Source organism: Sturnus vulgaris, chromosome 13 (genome assembly GCF_052056855.1).
Source record: "Sturnus vulgaris isolate bStuVul1 chromosome 13, bStuVul1.hap1, whole genome shotgun sequence".
NCBI classification, from domain to species: domain Eukaryota; kingdom Metazoa; phylum Chordata; class Aves; order Passeriformes; family Sturnidae; genus Sturnus; species Sturnus vulgaris.
The window spans coordinates 10,450,712-10,474,185 of NC_142255.1; the positions used below are offsets into that span (position 1 = coordinate 10,450,712).

A 23,474-nucleotide genomic window follows, 5' to 3' on the forward strand; every position below is an offset into this window, starting at 1 on the left:
TGAAACTAGGATCTTAAATTAGAACATTGTCAGGAAGAGAAAAGAGCAGATCTAAATGTGACTGTTACACATATTTGTGCCTATTGTCTAAGACAGACATTCCCAAATTGTGGTACAAAGCCAACTGAAAGTGGCACATGATGATGGCAGCTGTTAACTCTGCTTGTAACAAGCACTTCTCTGAGCCATGAGGTGAACAGATCCATACAGAAGGTTTTTGCTGATCTGTTGAGATGTACTTCTCTATGAAGCTGCAGTTGCAGGAATGCTCTCAGCAGTGAATGCATGATCCCAGATTTCCCAGCTCCCAGGCTGGCCTCAGGAGCATCAGGCAGGGCTCAGACAGAAAGGAGCAGGGGTGGTAAAGCAGGGAAGCTTTTTATGTAGGAGCATGTGGCTACAGTTTCTGCCACCCTGGCTTGTGTTGGTGTGTGATCAAAGGTCAGGAAGGGACTGGGCACCGTAAGAGAGGTTCTGGTTTGGGAGGTGAGACACATAGATCGGTGGTGGATGAAAACATGGAATTGAGGCTCCTTCTTGGATGAATGAGTCTGCAATTAAAGAGCTGGAAATGACAGAATGTGTACCTGGCCTGACAAAAAGCTTCTGGTTTTGCATAGATGGTCCTACCACAGGTCAGCACCATCTCTGATAGTGATCACCTCAAGAGCAAAGCTTGGGAACAACTGATCAAAGTCACCGGAGTGCACATGTTCAGAAATTGGATATCTGCACAAGCATAAAACTGACAGAGGTCATAAAGCCCAAATTTTACTAGATGGTAAAAATATGTATCTGGAAAACCAGAAGCCAGGTTTTCATTTTTCCAATTCTGCACACTATTCTTCAGAGAATAAATGATCCAGTGTGTATCTTGAACTGGACTTACGCGTGGCTTGGGAGTACCAGCTGGCATTATGCCAAACTTGTAAAGAAAGGTGCAAAAACTCCTCATTTTCATAGAAAACTATGGAAGAACAGAAGAAAGACAGAGACTCCAGTGAATGTATCTTTCTCATGTGTCCTGTTCAATCCTCTTCTTGCTAGTTGAAAAATGTGCTGAAAGTTAAGCTTGTGTCTGAAATACAGTTGGACAAACACAAGAGACACAATTGCACATTTTTGTCAGGAAACCCTGCTGTCTGCAGCCAGACATTTTGCACTTGTGATGAAAAATGAGCAATTAATGTACAGATGAGATTTCTCAATGATCACTGTAGGAGCAGTTAAGAACACATACAAGATTTTGTATGCTTGCATAGACCAAGGCACCTGGTTGTCACGGTTAGGAGAGAGGGTGATAGCTCTGAAGACTGATTGCTTTTGTCCAGGCTTTAAGTTTCCTCAAATCTTACAGAACAGTAAAAACTCATTCAGTGTTTTTGGCTAATTTATGATTTAGCATTAGAGACTTCTTATATGTAGCTGAATCCAGAGTCTGTGTTGCACTGGATTTATGCTTAGCCTTGCAGAACTGCCTGGTGTAAGGCAGGGCTAGTCTGAGTATAAATTAGAGCAGTCTAGGCATGTGAATCCTCAGAAGTACAAAACGTGCTCTGGCCACTTCTTGCCAGCTCCTAATGCATCCTGTGCTGGTGTCAGATGGGATCTGTGCAGGATCCAGTCCTGCTGGCTCTGTGTCAGCAGGGAGCTCCCCCATGGCAGGGAAATTCTTAGCTGAACACAAGTAGGGGCCTTCCAGATCCTTTCTGCTAGAAAGCAAACCAGGACGGTGCATTTTTAAGGCTCTGGATATTTATGTGTTTGTTTATTTTAAATAAGAAATATCACTTTATGCCTCCCATCCATCTTTTTTTTTTTTTTCAAATGCTTTGTAGTTGTGAAAGTTGTAAATTGTAGTACTTATAAATAACAATATTTGGTTATGATGGTAATTTTATGAGAAAAGACTGACTTTTTGCTCCTCACTAGTCTGATGGACTTTGCAAAATCTTAGTGTGATGGTTTGTAGCAGGAAGACAGGAAACTTTTGGCTTTAGAATCAAATTTGGCTGAATTGTAGGGCTTCTGTAGCCAAAGTTATGAAAAAATGACCTTTTACTGAATGGAACATTTATCTGTTTTGTTTCTGTGAAACTATTTTTATGAGAATATTTTAGTTATATGCTCCTTTTTCCTGATAAATGTGAGTTTAAAATAGTTGCTGTACAGTAAAAGTCGTTGAAATTTAGAGCTTTTATGAGATACACACTTCCAGTGTGAGAGATTAAGAGCCTATGAGATTAAGAGCCTATGAGATTAAGAGCCAAAATCCCACAAAATTAAAAGCATGGCTAGAATTTCATGGTGGCTAACTTTAAAAATAGCACTTTTTTGACATTGAAAACAAAATCAGAAAAAAACATGCTCTCACTAATTGTGTGTAGCAGTCTGCAATAGGGCATTGTTTCAGTGTGCATACAGTATTTTTTTTAAAAACCCATCATACACATACACAATAGTTAGGGAGAATACCAGTTCAAGACAATTCAGCCAGATGTGCAGTGCTAACCAGTTGCAGCAGTGCAATAGTACTCAAATAACAAGATGGAAAACATAGAATGTGATCTTTAAAAAGAATCCATTTTTCTCCTCCAAACAGGATACCAGTCAAATGCTGTGTTGGCATCACTCAGACAGCAGCAATGCTCAGTAGTAGCAGTTCTTGATTTTGAAGTGATTTTTATTTCACCCTTACAAAACCAATCTATTGTATAACTTTTCATCAGGACATGATACTTTTTGTAAAGGCAACATAATAATGCTCTAAACAGCCTAGTGTTTCGTGGTAGGATTTCATGAGTACAGAAGAGCACTTAGGACTGAGTAACTAGATTTACTTGAAAGATGTGATGATAATGGTGGTGTCCAAATGTTAGATCTGGTGTAAGGTCTGTTCAGTCACCTGAACATTTTTTCTGTTACTCAAGGCTGGGTAGCTGTGCATATACTTCTTGAGAAGAGATCAAAAGTGAATGGGGTTTATCTAATTTAAAGTGAAATGTTGAGCCTAGGAAGGTGAATCATACTTGGCTTTATCTAGAGTGAGAAAAAGCTAAGTCAGACAGAGTAAATAAAGGACCTAAATCTGCTCTGTAATGGTGCAGTGTCCATTGGTTTCACTTTTTCCAGACTATGGCTTAGATGAATTGGAGTGTGGGTGTTCAACATTTTAAACAGTATTTCAACAGTTACTATACCTGCTAGTGTCACTAGTTTCAGTGGGAGTCTGTTGGGCCATCTGGAATCCTTTCTACTTTGTTTCTGAAGCCTCTGTATAATAAGGAACTTGAGTTGAACTCTTTACTGCTCCTAATCCATGGCGGTCTGGCAAGAAAACCTGTGAGTATCCATACTGAGAGTGTGACTTTGAAATGGGTAACTTGTGCTGGTAATACTCCAGGGAATTGGATTATACTTTATTTTCTTTAAAAAATATTTCTTTGTATAATTTATTTTATGGCTCTATCAAAAATCTTTGATAGATGCATGCTCAGGTTAATTATATGAGAAACCAAATTGTTTACACAAAAAATGGCACATAGATATTGTATTTTAAAGTACTGTTAATACAGAGAAATGCTGAAGTCCCTTTCTCCCTGTGGAAGTGAAAAACAGGGTTCTTGTTAAGCTTGACTGTGTGTTTGTAATCAAGGGGAAACAGAGTACTTCAGAGCAGTGGTAATCAAAGGCCATAATCTCTCATCAACCAAATTGATAACCTTCTATTTGAGCATGTTAGGGGGCAGACAAAGTCAAGCTAGGATTGCTGTGCTTATGAGGACATCCAGATACTATCTGACAAATATATTCCCATTCTGGAAAAAAGTAAGCATAATTACCTTGCAAAACATATATGAAGTTCAGCTAATTGGGATTTTATGTGCAAACTGGAAGCAGATGGTAACTTTCAGCAACCTATTCCTAGTCAAGATGAGATATTAAAGACATTCCTGGTGGTAAAAATAGCCTCAAAAATTTGGGCATCATTTTATACTTTACTAAATGAAACATAGTATCTTATATTTCATAAATTATTTTTATACCTATATACTTATATAGAAAATGTGCACAGATTGGAAAAAAATGGACAGTATAACTAGAGTTGAAATATGTTATATGATGGAGAATGTTTCCTTCTTACTGTAAAACAGTCCTCTTTATCTATAAATGTTTCTTCTGCATTTTCAGTCTTGTTATTGTGAACCAAACTCTGTAGAATTTAATAGAAGATCTACACTACATTTGCCATTAAATTACCAACATAATTTATTGTAAAGGAAAGCAGTAGACTGAGTCTGACTTTTCAGATTAACTTGCCAAAATGTTAAGGAATGTTCATTGGGGGACCATTACTTTATTTCCATAGAGGGAGTAAATATATGCACAGCACTTTTGACTGAAGTGATATTTAAATACTCCACTTACTTAAATTTGCATGATGAAGAGAATTCTGGAGCACTGAAAATGACAGTGCTAAAAATAACTTTTATTAACAAATTCATTTTCTTCATGGAGCTTCCATTCACTAACGATAAAATTTAAAACAAGAAGAAAACTGGGATTTTTTGATTTTAAAGATTGGTTACCATTACTACTACACTGTAGTATATAGAAAATCTAGCACACTTAACTTGGGCCAAAATGAACTACATTAAGCCACTGAGGCAGATGTAATTTAATACTATCATTTTATGGAGAAGATTGCTTTATTTTGGCTGCTGTCATTCTGGATTTGTGTATATCAAGTTTCTGTGTAATGTAGGGTGAGCTGTTCCAAAAAAATACTAAGCAACACTAATTCTGTTTTACTAACAAATATTTGCCTGTCTCCTACTCACTAATTGTCTTACTTTTAAGAGGTTTACTCTTACACAAGTTTACTTCTTTGAAGGGCTGTGTGAGATTGAAAGGGATTGATCACTGGTTAGGAACATATTAACAGTGACAGTTATATAGGGACAAATTCTGTCACAATTTACACACTGTCCAGACCCATTATTGCATGAGTGAAAATCAGAGCAGTTGGCCCTTGGCCTCTTTGTGAGCAAGAGGACTACTAAAGGTGAAAGTCCCTTATCTGTCCTCACTCAGATAATTCTTTAGATTTCTATTTTTAGGAATTTTTATATAATTAACTGATCATCTGTTCACTTTCATTATTCCTAGGATATCTAAATACTTTTCTACATTTAGGCCTTCATGCTTATTATCACTAACATCAAACTGATAGAAAGTAAAATAAATGATGGGGCAAAAGAGAATCAAGTGAGCTGTATGGAGTGGGTTATAATTTATCAGTTCTGTGACTTGAAAGACCAAAAAGACTCAGTTGTAAATCTAAACCTGAATTTGAGGTGTTTCATATTGAAACATAAGTAGAGAAAAGCACATATTAGTGAAAAGTATCATTTTACTGAAAACTCAATTTTTCCATTAAAAATCCAAAACAAGGTAACATGATGCAGAGCTACTGATGAGTTCTTATTAGAAGAAATCTCTCCATCTAGACTAACTACACATAAGGCAACTAATAACAAAAAATCACAACCTTTCTTTGTCAGACTAAATTATATCTCCACTGATACGATTTCCCAGATTAGACTTTTTGCATCCTGGATAGGAAATCTTGTGACTCAAAGATAAAATGGATATAAGTGGTAGTAATTTCTTTCTTTGTAACCCAAGATTGACTCCTTATCAGGGAGATCCTTAAATTGTTTCAAACAAAAAGCAGGGGTAGTTAGTAGAGTGTTAGATCAAAAGCTAGCCTAGGTCTGCACAGGGGGGGGCAGTTGCCTGCTAGACAAATGGGTGTTCCCTTCTGCAGTAGGATTCATTCTGGACAGACTTCAGAATTAAGCTTTGCAAACAATCAGCCAAAAAAATACGTTTTGAAAACTGTTAGTTTTAGATATTTCCTAGTGCTCCAACTAACGTTGTCTAAAACCTGAGAGCAGCTTCCTTAAGTAATTAATTTACATAAATTTCTTAATGCTTACTTGTTTGTTAATGAATTATTCGTACTGAGATTCTTCTCCTAGTGATGTGGCTTTATATTGTTTTAATTATGATATTCTAATTTATTGCATTGTATCTTTTTTTTGTTGGATAAACAGCAAAACTCCAATGTAAATATCTCATGAAACTCATGGATTCTAAACATCTCCCATGGAAGCACAGCCAACCTGGCATATGTACTTGCCAGCAGCTATAAAAGTAGTGTTTGTGTGGATGATATTTGGTCTGGCATTCAAAAGCTGCAATATTTAGTGTTTCTCAACAGATCACCAGGGAGACTTCAGGGTTCTGCTCACCTGCCAGCTACTGCTGCTGTCACGTTACACTCATCCCTCCCCCGTGTTCAGAGGCTGAACAGAGCCAGTGTGTGAAGCAGCTCAGGGCATTGCTAGAATAACTTCAGCTATTTTCAGTTTCTATCCCAGCTACTCCACTAATTGACCTCACTACAGTCAGCAGAAGGGAACAGTTTGCTTCAGCTATGTCACTGCCAGGTTTGAACAAAGGGACTTTGCACAGGAGGGGCAGATATGGTCACATAATTGCTCCTGATGACTCCGGTACACCAGCCTCAGGGAAAGAGGTGGAATAGTGGTGCTGAGTGCTTGAGGTTGCATTACAATGTGCTTATGCTAACACTAATTAACACACATTTTATGTGGCTCATTTGTCACATTAAAATTGCAAATGATACTGTGATATTTTCTCTAAGGTGTCTAGGAGAAGCTGTAAGTCTGCCTTTTTCCTTTCTTACCAGCCAAGATAGTTAAACTGAAAAAGATGTAAGAAAAAGCCACATGGAACAATTAAAGGTACAGAATGACCACCATAAAAGTGTGTTAGGATTCTGGAAAAAGTCACTTATAGGAAAGGGGTCAGAGATCCATCAAATGATGAATGTAATTGATGGAGTGGATGGGAATCAATTGTTTGTTGCCTCCTCAAGTGTTTAGAGTCAGCAGTTGTGAAATAAAGCTAATCAGGTACACATTAATAATCAACAAAAGGAGACAGTTCTTCACCTGACAAGGTGTGGAAATCCTTGTTCCTGGATGATCTACATGTTAAAATTATGCATGAGTTAAAAGGGAGTCTGGACAAATTCACATATAGGAAATTAGTTGTTGGTGACTAAGAGTGCAGAACTGACATTCAGCCCAGGGAACTCCCTATCAAAATATAAAGTCCTGGGGAAATAAGATCTTTACTTGGCCTCTGGTCCATACTAAGAGCCCATTTTCAGTTAAAAGATACAGGACTAGAAGTGGTATTGGTTTGATCCACAGAGGCTGCTTTTATCTTCATATATTCTATATTTTTATTCTGACTTAAGTCTTTTAATGGATTTTATCTAGGTGAAAATCCCTTACTTAAGTGCACGTGCTCAGGCACATGATGGGATTCTGGGGCTTGTTTTGGGCAGGGCCAGGAGAGGGACTCAGAGATCCTCAGGGGTTCCTTCCACATCAGGATATTCTGGGATTCTGTGATTATATGCACTTCCCTTCTTGACTAGGTTGTTGGATTCTTTGAGGTTTTTTTGCAGGGAGGTGAGATCAAAGTAAGCATCTCCTGATGTTTGAGCTTTTTAAATTACTATGTTAAGTATATCACTTTGCTTGTTTAATAGTGTAGATGACATCTTAGGACTTACTGTCTGCATGATAGTTAGAGTTCACCTGGTCTAGTTAGTGCTGTTGGAACAACTTCCTGAAACAATAATATAGAACTTCAGGGCAGTAACATATGTAGACCTCTCAATGGTTGAGCTAAGGAAATTTTTAATTTATCTAAGTAGGTTTTTTTTAGATTCATCATGAGGCTATTCAGACTCATTTTAGCTATGATTTTGATATCTTTCTGTTTCACTTTTCATTACCATCATATGAATAAGATTTTAAATCCACTCTGCAACCATTTCCCTTAGACTATATTCTTTACAGAAAAAGCAGCGGTGCTGGGAATAGGGAGGGGTTTTTGAATTCTCATTTCAGCTTTGTGACTGATTCACATGACTTTGAACAAATCATGTAAGTATCTGTGCTGTCTCTAAGTTGAAGATAACAGCAGCCTTACAGGAATGCTTTTAAAGTAAACTACGTAAAATTCTATGAAGATTTAAATTGTGATTTACTAGTATTTTTGAAATAATGCTTTAGGGATGGAAAAGTATGCTAATGAGCCTTGGGTGCATAGAACTAGCTATGTTTTGTGGCTTTGCTCAAAATGATCTCTCATATGAATCAGAATGTGTGGGATGCAAGTGAAGTCTATGTGTAGATGGGGTTTATTCGTTCTCTGTATTTCTCATGGTGCTTCATGAGGAGCAAATATCTGCCCTCACCGAGTTCAGTGAGAAAGCCTGTTCTAGGACTTCTGCAGAACACAGCAGGGCTAACATTGTTTATTTTATACACATAACAGTTGTATCTGGAAGTCTACCAAGGACTGTCAGGCCCCCTCTAACCTACCAGCCTGACAGGTGATGCTGTGCTGTAGCCTGGGGTGCAGTCCTCTAAATGTGACTGTGAGAATGCTCTGTGTTACTTCTCTGCAGGAAGTGCAGTGCATCCAGAAGGAAGGTGTTCTGTGCCCAGGTATTGTTCAGACAGACACTTGAGATGTTGCCAAACTGTGCAGTGAAATCTGGGATCTGAGAAGCTCTGTATTTTTACAGGTCAGACATGGACTGAAAAGATACAAATAGCAGATGATCCAAACAGTCCCTGCCCTAAAGAGCTTCGGAGTGTTGCAAGCAGAAAACAGGGAATAGCTCTGAGATAGGCAAAAGCTACTTCCTTTTATTACATGATTCTCACAGACTTTTTTCCTTAGAGATATTTTCTTAAATTCTAAGAACTTGTGTAGTAAAATGTGGGTTTTTTCACTTTCTAGTAATGAAGTCACACATATTTATAGCATTAACATGTAAGAATCCCAAGTAGCAATTACTAATTAGAAAGAGGGGGAAGATATTCCTCATTTTACTGAGGAAATGGAGCCATGATGAATTAAAGAGACTTCCCCTGACTCATGAGAAACTTAATGTGGAGCTAGAAATTGAGCCCAGACTTCCTGAAATTCAGTTCACTATTTCAGTCATATGACCATCCTTTTCCAAGTATCAAATATATACACAAGGCTCTCCAGTTTAGTCTTCGCATTAGTTTCCAATGAAACTTTGCCCTTTCACTCATTTTAGCAAAAAGACAAACATTTGCCTATTTGTCTCAATAGTAAGTAGAAATTGCTCTCTATACAGATGACAATTTCCTCTCCATTCACATGCTTCTCATCCTAGTATTAAAGGCCAGCCTGTGTCAGCAAGGGCCCGTTTAAATTAGAAACCAAATAATATTTCAGGGATGCCTTGGGCTGTCTTGTGGAGAGGGTTCTTTGCAACCCTTGCCAGTTACTACTTGGTGGTCCTGCCAATCCTTGCTAAGTTTCAAAACAGAAGTTGCTCAAGCTGGAGCAGCGCTGCTTGCCCAGCATACGCAGCTGGACAGCTGGAGAGCCAGGACTGAGCGAGGCCCGGCGCTCAACCAGGCTCAGCTCACCAGACCTTGTAAAGGGACAGGGGAGTGGCACTGTCCTAATTGCTAACATTCCTCCTCTGCAAGACTTCTGATACTTATTTAATAAGCCTAGGCTCATAAAGTCTAAACAATTTAGGCAATCAAGTGGTAGCTGATGTGTATGTGAAGATAGAGATGCAGCCAGACTAAGTGAAGAGTGCAGTGCCTAATTTCTGACTTGGCCAATCTTTATCTGGCAGTTGCAGATGAAGTAATACGTCAGGCAGCTGTGCCCAAGAATGGAATTTGTGTTGTGATTACCTCAGGAGCTGTACTTCAGGCCGGGTTTGCACAGCCACAGCTCCCACTTGAGTGCACATGGCCCATCTGCCAGCGAGGTCCTCTCATCCAGTAATACTCATAAGCTCCAGTCTGAAGGCTCCTGCCAGTAGCAACAAAAATTAAGGATGTGGTATTGCTGTGTTCTCAGAGGGACAAAAGGCAGGTTCAGCAGAACTGGCTGAAACATGCAGGCTTTCCCACGTCACAGCAAGAGTTGTTTGTAAATAGGCACACCTTCAAATGTAGAAAGGAGTGAGCATCTAGAGACTGCTGTGTGTGATGGTTTGTTATTTTCTGTGGAGCTGTTGCTGAGTATTTTAGCATTAAATAGGGAAAAAAGCATCATGACATTCATTAGCATTTCATTTACAATTATTTTCAGCTCTTAGTGGAGCAGGGAGATACTGTAACTAGATGTTAAACTTTCATTGATGGGATGAAGAGATCTAATGTTCAAACTGGAAGTGGGACTTGAGTGGACATGGGACAGGGAGGAAAAATGTATTTTCATGAACCTGGGAAATGGTTTTTGTTAAAAAGAAAGAACACCAAAATGCATGAAGTTTCCATAGTTTGTCAAGAAAAAGATAAGAAACATTACTTCAGCTCATCTTTAAAATACACAAAGGAAAGGCAGTGCCAAAAGGAGAGTATTTTTACTGATTGTACTTTCAGTGTTCTCTCACTAATGGTCTTTTTTCTAGTAAGAAGTCATTTACCATGTCTGATTCAAAGAGATCCACTGTGCATAGTTTTAGAATAACTTTGTTAATGTTTTTTGATAACTTCTGCTTATCAGCTTAAGGCTTATTGGCCATAACTGCATTGTGAGCTGAGTAAATGGCTGTTAGTGCATTTGCAAACAGTTCAGCCTGATTCCATTCATGTAAGCACCAATTTTACAGCTGTGTCAGTGGGGCCATTACAGGACTCGAGCAAGCAAGCAGGCAGGCACCCTGCACATACCTCTCTCAGCATCGTGATTTACTGCCTCTATCTGCTGCCTTTTACAGCTGTGTGCTGGCTAGTGTCCCTGTCTTGCTGCTTAGCTTGTTTCAGTCCTGCAATGCTACAACCTTCCTGTGGAATCCGAATCTGACTTTGCCACTGGACTGGAAAACGCCTGTGGCTTTTCTAAAGTTCTTTTCCCATCTTTCCCTGTGGTTACCTTGTGCTTAGAAAAACAAGCTGGTAGGGTCATACTAGGTGGACACAAATACTTTTCTTTTGCCCCACTTATTTTTGACTAGTCTGTGTTCTTTGACCATTTTCCAAGCTTTCTCTTGTGTTTTGTTTTGACTTGGCCTGATAGCTGAAAGCTTTACAATTAATTATTATTTTCGACAGTTACGACATTGATTTTCCACCCTCCCATAGTATCCTCTGACCTGCAGGTATTAGAATGTACAAAGATATGCCTAAAATGTCACAAAGGAATGCACATCACATATAGTTACAAATTAGTTCAGATAAACAGAGTACAGTATCTCAAGGAGACATGTCAAGCATCACTGACTTGAATATCTGCAGTGAGAAACAGTTTTGGAGTAATTTCTGGTTATGGAGTCAGTACATTAAAACAATATGGAATAATAACTTGCAATTTTTTGCTAAGCTGAAATTCACATGTAGATGGATTCATCTAATTAAATCAACAAAACATTGGCTATTGGGATGGAAGGATTTGAAGTGCACAAGGAAGGTGGGAGGAGGACAGCTACAAGAGTTATCTGTCTAAACAAGGATACTCTGAAAAGCATTTGGCTATGGTGGGTCCTCTGGAGGCTGAGTAGTTGGTTCTTTTTTGTTTCAGAACAAAAGGCAAAAGGGGCCACATGGTATCCTAGCTGACAGCAGCTTATGCTATTTGATGTGTAAGAGATAATAGTTCCAGAACTCTGACATTGTTTCCTTTGTTTTCTCACTAATTAATATGTAAACAAAATAAAAGTACCATCCTTAACTGTGGCTGAAGATTCACATATTAATATTTTTTCAGGTGGAACTCGCAGAAATTTGCACAAAGAGTGAACGTTACATTGGCACAGAAGGTGGAGGAATGGATCAGTCAATCTCTTTTCTGGCAGAAGAAGGAACTGTATGTGTACCTCTGTAATCTAAACTAACAGTGTAATACTAATTTATGCAAGCAAAGAAACCTTCATTGGTATCTAGAAGAAAGACAAGACAAGAAACTGGAATACCTTAGTAAGCAGTATAAGCACCATTGGTATACAAATGAATCAGGAATTAAATTTACAAACTTGGGTACAATTGAGTGTGACAAGTTTGAATGAATATGATGAGGAAAATCAGAAATGGCAAGGAGGAAGGAAAATATGTGGGAAAAGAAGAAGAGCACCAGGTTCCACTATTTGGCTAATTCATGCTGAAGTTAGAATGTTTCCCATATAATGAAATCTGAATGGTCGGCATGCCTTGTATTCAGTGCAAATGGGATAATTATTACAAAAATGCTTTCTTGAAACTTCTTATAACCAAACAGTTCTAGGAAGTTTTGCCAGGTTCAGTTACAAAGACAATAGAGACTTCTTTTTCACCAGTTTTGCTAATTCCAGACAATTCTGTGGCTGGATTTTGATGTAGAAGACATTTAGCAGTCTTAAACGTGGTGACAGAAGGTGAACTAGCTGTGATAAACGGGACCTGCCAAGTTATGCATGAGTGCTTGCAGTGGAATTTACAGGGAGGTTCATCTGCCGTCCCAGAAGGTGCACAGGACTGCAACTGTTCAAACCTCAGGCCTGTCAAAATAATTTTATTGGAATTAATGTAGTGTTTCATAACAACCTTTCCTTATGATTGTGGCATTTTATCTCTACAGCTTTTGTTCCTTAGTGACATGTCTTGGATGAGCTTACACAGACAAAAACCTATTTCCTAGAATTACACCGAACATTTAATGCCATCATGAGACACATGTATTTTCAATTTCACATCACCTGTACCTTCATGTTTATGCTGTTAGTAGTAAAAGCACAGCTACATGAATAATGAAAGAAGGAAGCAGCATATTTTCCTGCCATACACAGAGATGATTATGTAAGTGGAAGCTTTTCTGATCTATAGTAGTGGCAACCAAAAAGACAAAGAAAATGTTGGATGAGAAAAGAAATTGTCAACAAACCAGAAAACATTCTTGCTTCAGTGTACTTGCAGCTGAATGCAGCTCTAGCCTCTCATCTTAAAACACCAAGAAAAGTACAGTAAAAGGACACTGAGGTTTATCAAAGCTAGTTGTTTTTTAATATGAGCATTGACTGAATAATTTCAAAGTTTTCAGCTTGGAAAACAAAAAGTTTTGAGTGTGATACTTTGAAACTTGTAAATTCCCTAAACAAGTAAAGAGAAGGTAAGTAGAGGATTCAATGTTTTTCATAACTGAAGAACTAATAGAAACACAATGACATTAGCAAGCAGCTTGTAAAAAACAAACAAGGAAGTTTGGGGTTTTTTCCAAAACATTCATTGTTAAATTGAGAAATACCATACATTGTGGAAGGCAGACTTTTTAAAAGGATTCAAAAAAGACCTTTGTGGATACACTAATGGAGTGTTAAACTATATGTAGCTATTTAACATAACAGTCAGATGCTTCTTCCAGTGTAAGTATAACCATTGTAATCTTTGCTTATGGGAATTTGGAAAAACATATCCCAGGAAAAGATTGCTTTGTATATGTTCTATTTTTATATTCCCCCTTAATAGCCATTTATGGCTACTGTCAGAATCAGGACACTAGACCAGCTTAGTGGTACATTCTGGTCTAATGTAGCAGATCTTAAAGGGTATATTGAAATGTAAGCAAGTCTCTCTGTCTTGATAGTAATTCTGTGATGGGGTCCAGAATCTCAATGGCAGGGAGTGACACACATGCTGTACATAATGTACAAGCAGATTTGTCATTGTTTATTTAGCACTCTAGCTGCTCAAGGGACTCTCTGAGGGTGAACAATGCCAAAACCAGTAAGATGTCCCTGCTTGCACAGTTACAGTCTATTCTAAAAAGCCAAAGCAGGGCACATGATTTACAACTTATCCCAGTGAAAAACCAGATGTGAATTTAATCTCTTGATTACATTACATCCTGAATTATTTAATTAATGGATGCCTAACTTATTCCATGAAAAGGTCACAAATGCTAGGAACATCTTATGCAGCTTGTGTGAGCATGTGTGAGGCAAGGCAGTCTGTTATGTCAGAAAGGAAGAAACAGTAACTACATTCTTACACGTAATTTTCTTTAGTTTCTTGGTTTGATTGTCTGGGTGTGTACCATGATCACTGCCTCAAATCAGTCCTAAACTGTTGGTAAAAAACTGTACCTCAGTGAACTAATCTCACTGTAATGTAAAATCAGAAGACTGAGGGGGAGATGGACATTGATGAAGGGGCAGGGAATGCAAAGCCCCTTGTTTCTAGTGGCATGCACATTAGCTTCAGCCAGGCCTGGTACTTCTCTGCAGATCAAAGTGAAACTGTTGTCTTAAACAGGCAAGAAAAATAGGTTGGGTGGGGTTCTGTAAAATGCTGAAAAAACCCAAAGACTTAATGGAAACATTTTAAAATCCAGCTACAGGGAAAGGTTTGAAATGTATGTGTAACTTGACCAATGAGGTTAAACCTCCTTTCTTGCTGTTTCATGTCAGTTTTCTTTCCTTAACTGTCCCTGGATTTTCAAGAGAAAAAACATGCAAATTTGCATTTGATTTATAGAACTAAGTGCACTGTTAGCTAGCAGTAAATTAAAACTAACCATTCATTTTTCTTTCAATAGGCCAAGTTGATAGAGTTCAGTCCACTGAGGGCAACTGATGTTAGACTTCCAAGTGGAGCAACGTTTGTTATTGCTAACAGTTGTGTTGAAATGAATAAAGCAGCAACTTCTCATTACAATATTAGGGTAATGGAGTGTCGGCTGGCTACAAAGGTAATGCATGGCTTATGTCAAACTCTAATGAAACCTTCATCTAAATATGTGCTTTTTTCCACTTCTGACCAGTTGTGTCTTTAACACCTGGCTAGGTGCTACTCTTGGTATAATTTTTCTTTCCAGAACCAGACACTTCCATCTGCAGGAACAGAACTCCTGCTGAGCTTAATGGAAGTGCAAGGACTTCCTTATATAGAAGATTATGTGATTTACTTCTATTAAATTAATTTATTATTATATTTCAGTGGAGGAAATAAGTGTATTTTTCAGAAAAAATATTCCCAGTTAATAAGATAGACTGTTTCTAATTAAAGCTGAATAATGACAAATAATGGAAAGCAACCAGTCTGGTCACATGTTTATATGTATATATGGCAATAGATGTGTATTTTCTAGGATTTAGAGAACATCTAAGCTAGTAGCTGAAGGCCTGGAAATAATATTAGAAGTGCTGAATAGAAGCATGTATGTCAGTGTAAAGTTTAAAAACAGGCTTGAATTAAACTCCAACATTTAGGGTGTACTGCTGGTTTACAGCTTCAAATTATCTCTACAATGTATGGAAATTGAACAGGGGAAATCTTAGTTCTGCTTTAATTCTGGATTTTGTATGTTCAGGGGTATGTAGATGTAGAGTTTGATTTGAAATTTTATGGGAAGAAGTACATTTTTCTTTGATAAGAGTAAATGAGGAGTAAGCAGTGAATAAAGATTGACTGCAGTCAATCCCCCAGCACAGGAGGCTGTGGGAAAGAAAAGAATGTGGGTCACAAAGTCTAGAAGAAAGCTTTGAAAAATGCAGCATGGAACTCCTTGCCACAGAACGTTAGACTAATATCTTATCAATATTCAAAAGTACTTTGAACATCTGTTGGCATCATGATTCCATAAAAAAGCAATTTCTTACAAGTTTTAGTTAGTGCTAAACAAATAGTTGAAGATCTGATCAGACACTGACAAAATGTATTACAAAATAATGTGCTGAGTTAGTTTTTGAGGAGGGAAGCTAAACTTCAGATGACTTTTTAAATGGGCATTAAACTCAAGTATAAAAGGAGTAGTTGCATTTCAGTTGTATCTAAGACATGGTAAAACGATGACCACAGTTAAAGCTGTTGTCACTGAAGTTAATAAGATTTTTAAGCCATTAAGAAAACAAAGATAAGGACCTATCTGTTATAACGGATAAATCTCTAATTTGGAATTGCTAATTGACAAAATACATGTTTTTAAGAAGAGCTTCTTTTGTAAATTCTTTTTTTTTTTTTTGCATAAGGAATAGAGAGCCTTTACAGATAATCTATTCTAAAAGGCACTGTACAACGTGTGCATTAAACTGTGAGAGCTTTTGAAGTTATTGTTCCATATACCAGACTTTGTGAATTGAATCACAGTTTTCTAAATTGCTTTAAATTATTAGTCATGTACAGTAAACTGAAGAAGTAGTAAGGAAACGTAAACATCTTTTCTTTCAAATTCCTTTTAGCTGTGATGCAATCTCTAAAAATGTACTTTTAACAGATGCTTGATTATAAGGAGACTAACAACATACACCTGTCTGTTTTTAAACATATGCTACCCAGATGGAAAGCTGCACACACTATAAAAATACATTGAGCCAGGAAAAGACTGTCTTTAGGAAAAGGTCACAGTGGGGTGAAGGAGGGCAGGTATGTAAGTGGAAACAGGGAAGTCTTTTAAGCACCATTAAGCTAATAGAACTATGAACTAACATGCTGGGCCTTGCAATAATGCTTTAAAAGAAATTCTCATTTTAAGTGCCTCAGGATAGGCTTTATTTCCCCTTTTCTGCTTTAGGTAATTCTAGAATTTCATACTGCTTTACTGTGTAGGTAAAGATGCCAACACAACTCATCCGTGTTAGCATTAGTGTAGAACATCTTGGTATCAGTCTGTCCTACAGCCAGTTCTTGATCATCCTGGCAAATTATCTTTCTTAGATTCTGTTCCTTTCCCTTCCCCCTAGAGAATCATTCTTTTGCCTTTTTCTTTCCCTTTCCCTATTCCTGTAGTGGGGTCTGAGTGCTCTCCTGCACTCTGCTCAGTGAGTTTGAAGTTCAAAGACGTTTCCGTTGTGCAGAGCGCTCGCAGTTCCGCAGGAATCTGACGTGTCCCTCCTCGTTCTCAGCTCTGTCCCTCCTCGTTCTGAGCTCTCCCGCTGGGAAGAACAGGGCTGGGGACACCAGCAGGGCTGGGGACACCATGCTCTCCCTGCTTCACCGTCAGTGTGGGGTGGGGCCAGCAGTGTCTGCAGCTGCAGAGCCACCAGCAGCTCCTGGGCACAGATGGCATTATAGAAATGTTATGTGTAAGGAAGTGGTGTTGCTATAAAAGTATTCCTGGACTTAGTCCTAGTCAGACTTTCTTGTATTTATGTTTGTCCTATCATTTACCAAGTATGTTTTCCTCTCAGTTACTTACAGTTCTCCAGTGTGCTGTGTTGAACAATAAAGAACAGAGATTCTATATCCTGGCAGTTAAGAGCCAGCTGCTTGATGTCCCTATCTTTAATCCATCTAGTCAAAGATCATCCAGAAAATATCCAACTGTGGGACAAGTATTGGGATTAGTTTTTGTGCATTAAAGAGATGGATTTTTTTTCCACTTCTCTTCCATATCCATTACAATTCAAGCTGCTGCAGCTAGACTGTTTTCAAAATCCATTTCTGTTTGCCCCTAATATTTATCCCAGTGCTGTTAGAATCAAAACTTTGCTATAAGCAGGATAGACCTTTCCAACTAAGCTGTGCCCACTGCCCCAACGGGGTCAGTTTTCATTTGGAACATTTGACCTCTAAAACCCCAGTGTAGTTGGATTGTCTGAAATACAGCATCTCCCTTGAAGTACAGAAATGGGAACAGATGTGACAATGCATGTGGCATATTTCTGCAGGGGATTATTTATTCAAAAAGTAAGTAGAAAAAATTTGTTGCCATATAGAATATTATTGTTTGCAGATTCTCTTTAACTTCTCATAGTAAAGTCTGGAGGATGCTGAATTTTGGGATAAAACCATGAGGAAAATAACTTCCATTTATTTAGCATCTTGAAGAAGATCTATATGCACCCACGTAAAACATATTTAAGTAAAATGAAGCAGTAATTTTTATTCTAACTTATCAGTAAGTAAGCTAAAATACAAATTATGTATAGGCTGTAGAGTTCTAGTTACTCAGAGCCTTTGAAAAGGAGGCCAGAAGTCACTTAACCAGTGTTTTACAGAAAAAATTCTCTCACGCTGATTTCTGCATTAGGCACTAAACAGTTCTGCTTCTTTCTCTACCATTGAACATATAAAATTGTGTTTTAAATGGCAACAAAGTTATATGACTAGGATTTTGTTTGTTTTGCTCTGCTGAGCCTCACATAAATCTCAGCAAGTCACTAGATGGCACCAAAAGTAGTTAATTTTTAGATACTGCAATAAAGCAAAACGGGAAGAGCCCCTGGAAAAAAAGCACTGTTAGGGGAAAGTGAGATTTTACACCTAGATAGCTGGGCAGCAGATCTGCTTAAATTTCATGCTGTAACTTTGCACAAAATAAAGCAAATACTTTTCAGACGTGTATGTAAATCCAATGACTTTATTTAACCCAGAAAATTAAATGGCTTAGCTGAATCAAGACAAATGATTTCAAACCAATCTCAGTCCAAACCAATGCTTATTGAAAAGAATAAAACACACTGGGTGAAATCTTGGCCTTGCTAATAAAAGGTTTGAAGACTGATTTGTATAGAGAAAGATTTAATTCCGTGGTCTTTCTGTACTGGTTTAAACTCTTTCCAGACATACAGCTTGATCTAGAAGTTTTAAACTCAGTTTAAATGGTGCAGCACTTGAGATACACCACATGCTTATGAACACAGTAAAATGACATTGGTATGTACCTGCTAATCTTTGTTTTACTTTGTAATCTCTTGAAATTACAGGTGGTATGTCAATGACCACTGACTATTCTTCTAGAATTCATAACACCTAAATATTTCACCTTATGAGGAAAGCTGCTTTACCACTTTCATTAGACACATGGGAGCATCAACACATTTCAGCCTTCCAGAGAAAAGCCTGTTGGAGATTCTGCCTTTCAGGATTCTGGTGTGTTGAAGTAATGACTGTCAACTGCCAAAACATCACAGAGATACACAAAGCATGGTATCATTGCCAGGAGTGGGGAAAGCAGATCCATCAATAACTAATGAATATCACAGCAACCATGTAGGAATGGAACAGATTCAAACCAACATTGTACCATTCCTGGAAAGGCTCAGAAGTTCCTATAAATTGGATGTTAAAGAAGGTACTTAAATTTTACTTAAAACTCCAGAGATTGAGAAAGCTTATTGTTATTCTCCCCACAAATCTTATGACCACTTTCATGTTTTTAAGGCTAGTACGAGAAAAGGTGGTAATGACAGCCTCAAATGTTCATCAGAAAATTCCAGGAGCATGTTGGAAATGTCAAACTGATATGTTAGAGCAAATACTAATAGAATGGAAATAGACTTTTTAAGGACTTTTAGTGTTACAACATCATAGCACTTATATAAACAGTTGTCCAGATGGGATTGTAAAAGGTTAGTAAGTGCTTGAAGTAACATAGTCCATGGAAGAGGATAAATCACTGATCTGGTATCACATAAATAATGCCAGTAGGGCTTTTACAGACAGTATCTGATTTGAGGAAAGAGTATCTGTCATTCACAGACCTTTAATAAGAAATATAGGCATTCACTGCTCTGTACTGATAGAAAGTAGGTCCTGATGGTTCTCAATTAAGAAGTGAAAAGAGAAAATGGGCCTTAAAGATACTTACAGACAACTAATAGTTTTAAACAGGAAAGCACAATATTTTCTGTTTTCTTTTTTTTTTTAATTTTAGCTTCTCTCGAAGTCAAAAGGCTTGGAGTGGAGAAAAATGTTGAGACTCCATGATGTGCAAACCAAGCTAGGAGTTAGCCTAGAGGAAATGCTGACCATTGTCGAGGAGGTATTACATCCTGAGCCTTACAGCACAGAGGAAATTTGTAAATGCCTGGGAATTAGCCTGGAGGAGCTCCACTCTCAGATCCTTAGTCAAAACATGCAAGATGGTGAGCATATATGAAATGGTGGGGTTTACTGTACAATGTTTGTATTATATAAAAATGTTATGCATTAATAAGTAGTGCAAGTGGAATTCTTGCCAGAATACTTGGCTGGAATCTTGGTTGGGAAGTGAAAGAATTGATACCATCATCAATGGATATTTTCATTCTAACTTTTAACTTAAAATAGAGCAAACTCTGATTTTGATTGAACTGTTTCTAAAATGATGGAAATAGCAGATAGCCAAACTGGTGCTCAAGACCAGCATAGATGGGCTTGTGCTTCTGTTCTTAATTGCTAAGTACATTGTCACTTCCTAAAACAGGCACTGGGCAGCAAGTCATCTTGATGTCTCCTGAGAAGGTTTCTGTCACTATTACCATTTCTTTTTCTTTAGGAAGATGTTGGTGGAGATGAACAATTTACTATCTAAAGTATTTCCCATGTATTATTGTTTAGGATTATACCACGCAGTCATGAGCATTGTCATACATGAAATGTATCCTAAATGTATATAGTAGGGTTCCTAATAATACCAAATAATAGAGAATTTATGAAATAATTCATTTGCTTTCATAACAGGTTTCCAATTGAGATCAGAATCTTTCTGTAAGAACTACATAGAATCCTTCTTCCTTGTTTCTATTCTGTAACATTAATACCTGTATTCTTTTGGAGCCAAGTTACATCCTTGTCAGTCCTTCCCAAGACTGCTTTCAGGAATGTGTATATCAGATGTACATAGATATGTAACACAGCTGTCTATACTGACACTTACTTAAATAATCCGTTCATCTGGAGTGATTGTAAATTTTATGTATTGACCAAGGACCAGGTCCTGAATCTTTAACCTGTTTTGTACCCCAGTGGTATCAGACAGTGTAAGATAATCTTACTGTCTAATTACACTGCCAGAAGATACCAGGCTGGAATAAGATATCTTAAGCCAGCTCTTTATCTCCACAGAAAGAGTTTTGATAACTTTGTACTGTCTGTACATGAGGAATATATGAACCATGTACCTGCCATCTGCAGCATTTTCCTGGGAAACTGCAAGGTTGTAAATCTTACACTGTCCCTGCACTCTCCCCTTCATGAAGCAATGCAAAACTATTAACTTACAGATGTTTATACTCCTTATACCTGGTTTATAAAACAGTTCTGCAAAATTGAGTTGCTTATACAGGTTATCTTGATTTTTTTTCAAAAAATAAAGTCTAGATGAAAAATTTAGACAAAAAAGCCATAGAAGAAATTCAGAGGAAATTTTATACTGTAGCTCTGAATACCATTTGCAGATGTTTGCTGAACAGAATCTCTTAAACTTGCATGACCATGATTTCATTTGATAAGACCAATTAAAAAGGATTTTGCTGAAAGCCTTTTTGCATGTACAATATAAAATTAAATAACAGATTTCTGTAAAACTTATGCAGAAGAAACAAGACAGACACAGAACGAATCTAAGTCTGCTGGGTTTGTTACACACTTTACAAATTACGCATTATGTTGGCTTTGGAACACCAGAGGCTGTTTGAAGAAAACATTTTTCTTACTTCCCCTCTACTTTCCCACTCTGTTTTAATGACAATGACTGGCTTCTTCATGTGAGAAAGAAAACATAAATAACCTCTGCAGAGAATTTCAGAGTTTCAATGAATTTCTTTGTTCAACGTGAAGAACAAACCATAACATTTAGGGGATCTTTTCATGCCCAGGGATCGTTACAAATACTGTTTTGTACTGGCATTGTGTCTCATGTTTAAGGATCTAAAAGTGCTCTGTACATAGTTTAGCCTTAAGCCCAGCTTCCCCCTCCTCTACTCTTCCAGTGACAGTATTGTATACTTATATAAAGTTTTATCAGTATGTAAGGATGACCAGATAAAAACTCCATGTCTCAAAGGAGCATTTCTATGGACTGGCTTTGGTCAAGTCCCAGGCCAGATCTGGAAGCCCTCAGCAAGTTTGCATCCCTTTTACAGCAAATATTCAAGGGTTTCTGCAGTTCCCCACTGTACAGCCCATTCGTTCCCCATGTTTGGAGATGTACAGATGGTGCATAAAGCCTCTCTAAACTTCTTGCAGTTGTTCCTTGGTCAACTCACAATCCTGAGTTTAAAGTTCCCTTGCAAATGTTTACACATGGATTGCACTTGTGGCTTCTGAACATCACTAGAAAAATAATATTTATTACTTTCTAAGGTGCACTGTGCCATAATTTTGGCTTGGACTCGAGTGCTTCACAGAACACATAGTGTGTGGTGATTGTGGGACATTAAGTATTTATAAGCTTCACCACAAAAGGATATTCTCCTGTAAAACAGTATATTCCTTTAACCACTAAATGTTTTTGCTTCTTAAATGAGGTATTTTTTTAAACCCATTTTTCCTTTTCATATAAAAAATTTTAATCTAATTCTGAAATTTAAACCTGAGAATGAAATCGCCATGGGAGGAGCAGCCATCCATTTGCTCTGTGGATTTGGCTGTTTAACTCCTATTTGTCTCCTGGAAAGAAAATTCTAACTCTGTGCTGCAGGTAGCATGAGTGGTGCTTGAACAGCCATTCATGGGTGTTGATGGTGATGTGAGTGCAGGAAATTTCCACACTCCTGCACTGACACGTGGAGGTGAGGGGGTCTCGAGTTCTGTTCTGTCAGGTGGCTCTGGGGTACAAAAAGCTCTCCCTGTTCATCAGTAGATGTCCTGCATGACCAGAAGTTACACCTCCAAACTGATAGACCTCAGAGCACTTTCCATTTGAAGGGTCCAGGTGCCTAGTTCAGCCTTGCCCTGATGCATGTCATGGAGAAATTTTGGGATGTGCCACAGAAACAGAGATGTGGATACCATACCTGGAGGATGGAGGCTTTTGGGCTGTGCCACAGGTTAGGCACAGGCACTGAATAGTCTAAGTTAGTTGCAAAAGCCTTGTAAAGCCATCATTCCTCTGGAGGAAAAATCACTTTAAACCAGTAGTTACCATAATCTCAAAGCAGGTGTCTGCTAAATGTGTCACCAAATCCAGCAATGACTCGTCCCCTGGTTTATTTTCAGAAAGCCAGATTGCAAACAGTTACTTGAGCAGTCCCAGTAGAGTAACTGTTCCCCACTTCAGGGAGGGGGTTCACAATCTGGCTCAAATTAAAGCCATCTGGCAGCATTTTCTTATACACATTATGAGCCAGAAACCTTCACCCTCATCATGTTTAATCAGCAGGATGCCTAACAGAGAAGGGTCCTATTCCACGTGAGTAATGGTGCTAGAAGCTGTCCCCTACACAAGTGTGTGTCCGTGAGTTTTTCCGGTTGTAAATTTCTAACAGTCCCATCAGCCATGTGTAGCTCATTAATCTACAGTGAAATGTATCTTTAGAAGCTGCCAAAGCAACTAGAAAAAAATATATAGCCTGGAGAGGCTGGTCTTTAGCTAAAGGTCAGATAGAATTGTACAGGAAGCCTCTAAAGAAAGGAATCTGCTGAAGTTGAAGTTGTAACAAATAATATGAGTTGCTGAGAAGCCACAAC

The 23,474-nt window shown here is 38.0% G+C and overlaps 1 protein-coding gene across 2 annotated transcripts in view; it reads left to right on the forward strand.

The window, feature by feature from the left end:
- Positions 1–23,474, forward strand: part of GALK2 (galactokinase 2) — a 47,017-nt gene that overhangs the window by 12,523 nt on the left and 11,020 nt on the right. The window contains exons 6-9 of one of the 2 annotated variants that reach the window (XM_088172544.1): positions 11,881–11,979; positions 14,680–14,832; positions 16,419–16,505; positions 19,738–19,948. In XM_088172544.1, the coding sequence (XP_088028670.1) occupies positions 11,881–11,979; positions 14,680–14,832; positions 16,419–16,505; positions 19,738–19,948 (550 nt within the window). The remainder of the gene's footprint in view (positions 1–11,880; positions 11,980–14,679; positions 14,833–16,418; positions 16,506–19,737; positions 19,949–23,474) is intronic. The other variant, XM_014887734.2, reaches the window with a different exon arrangement.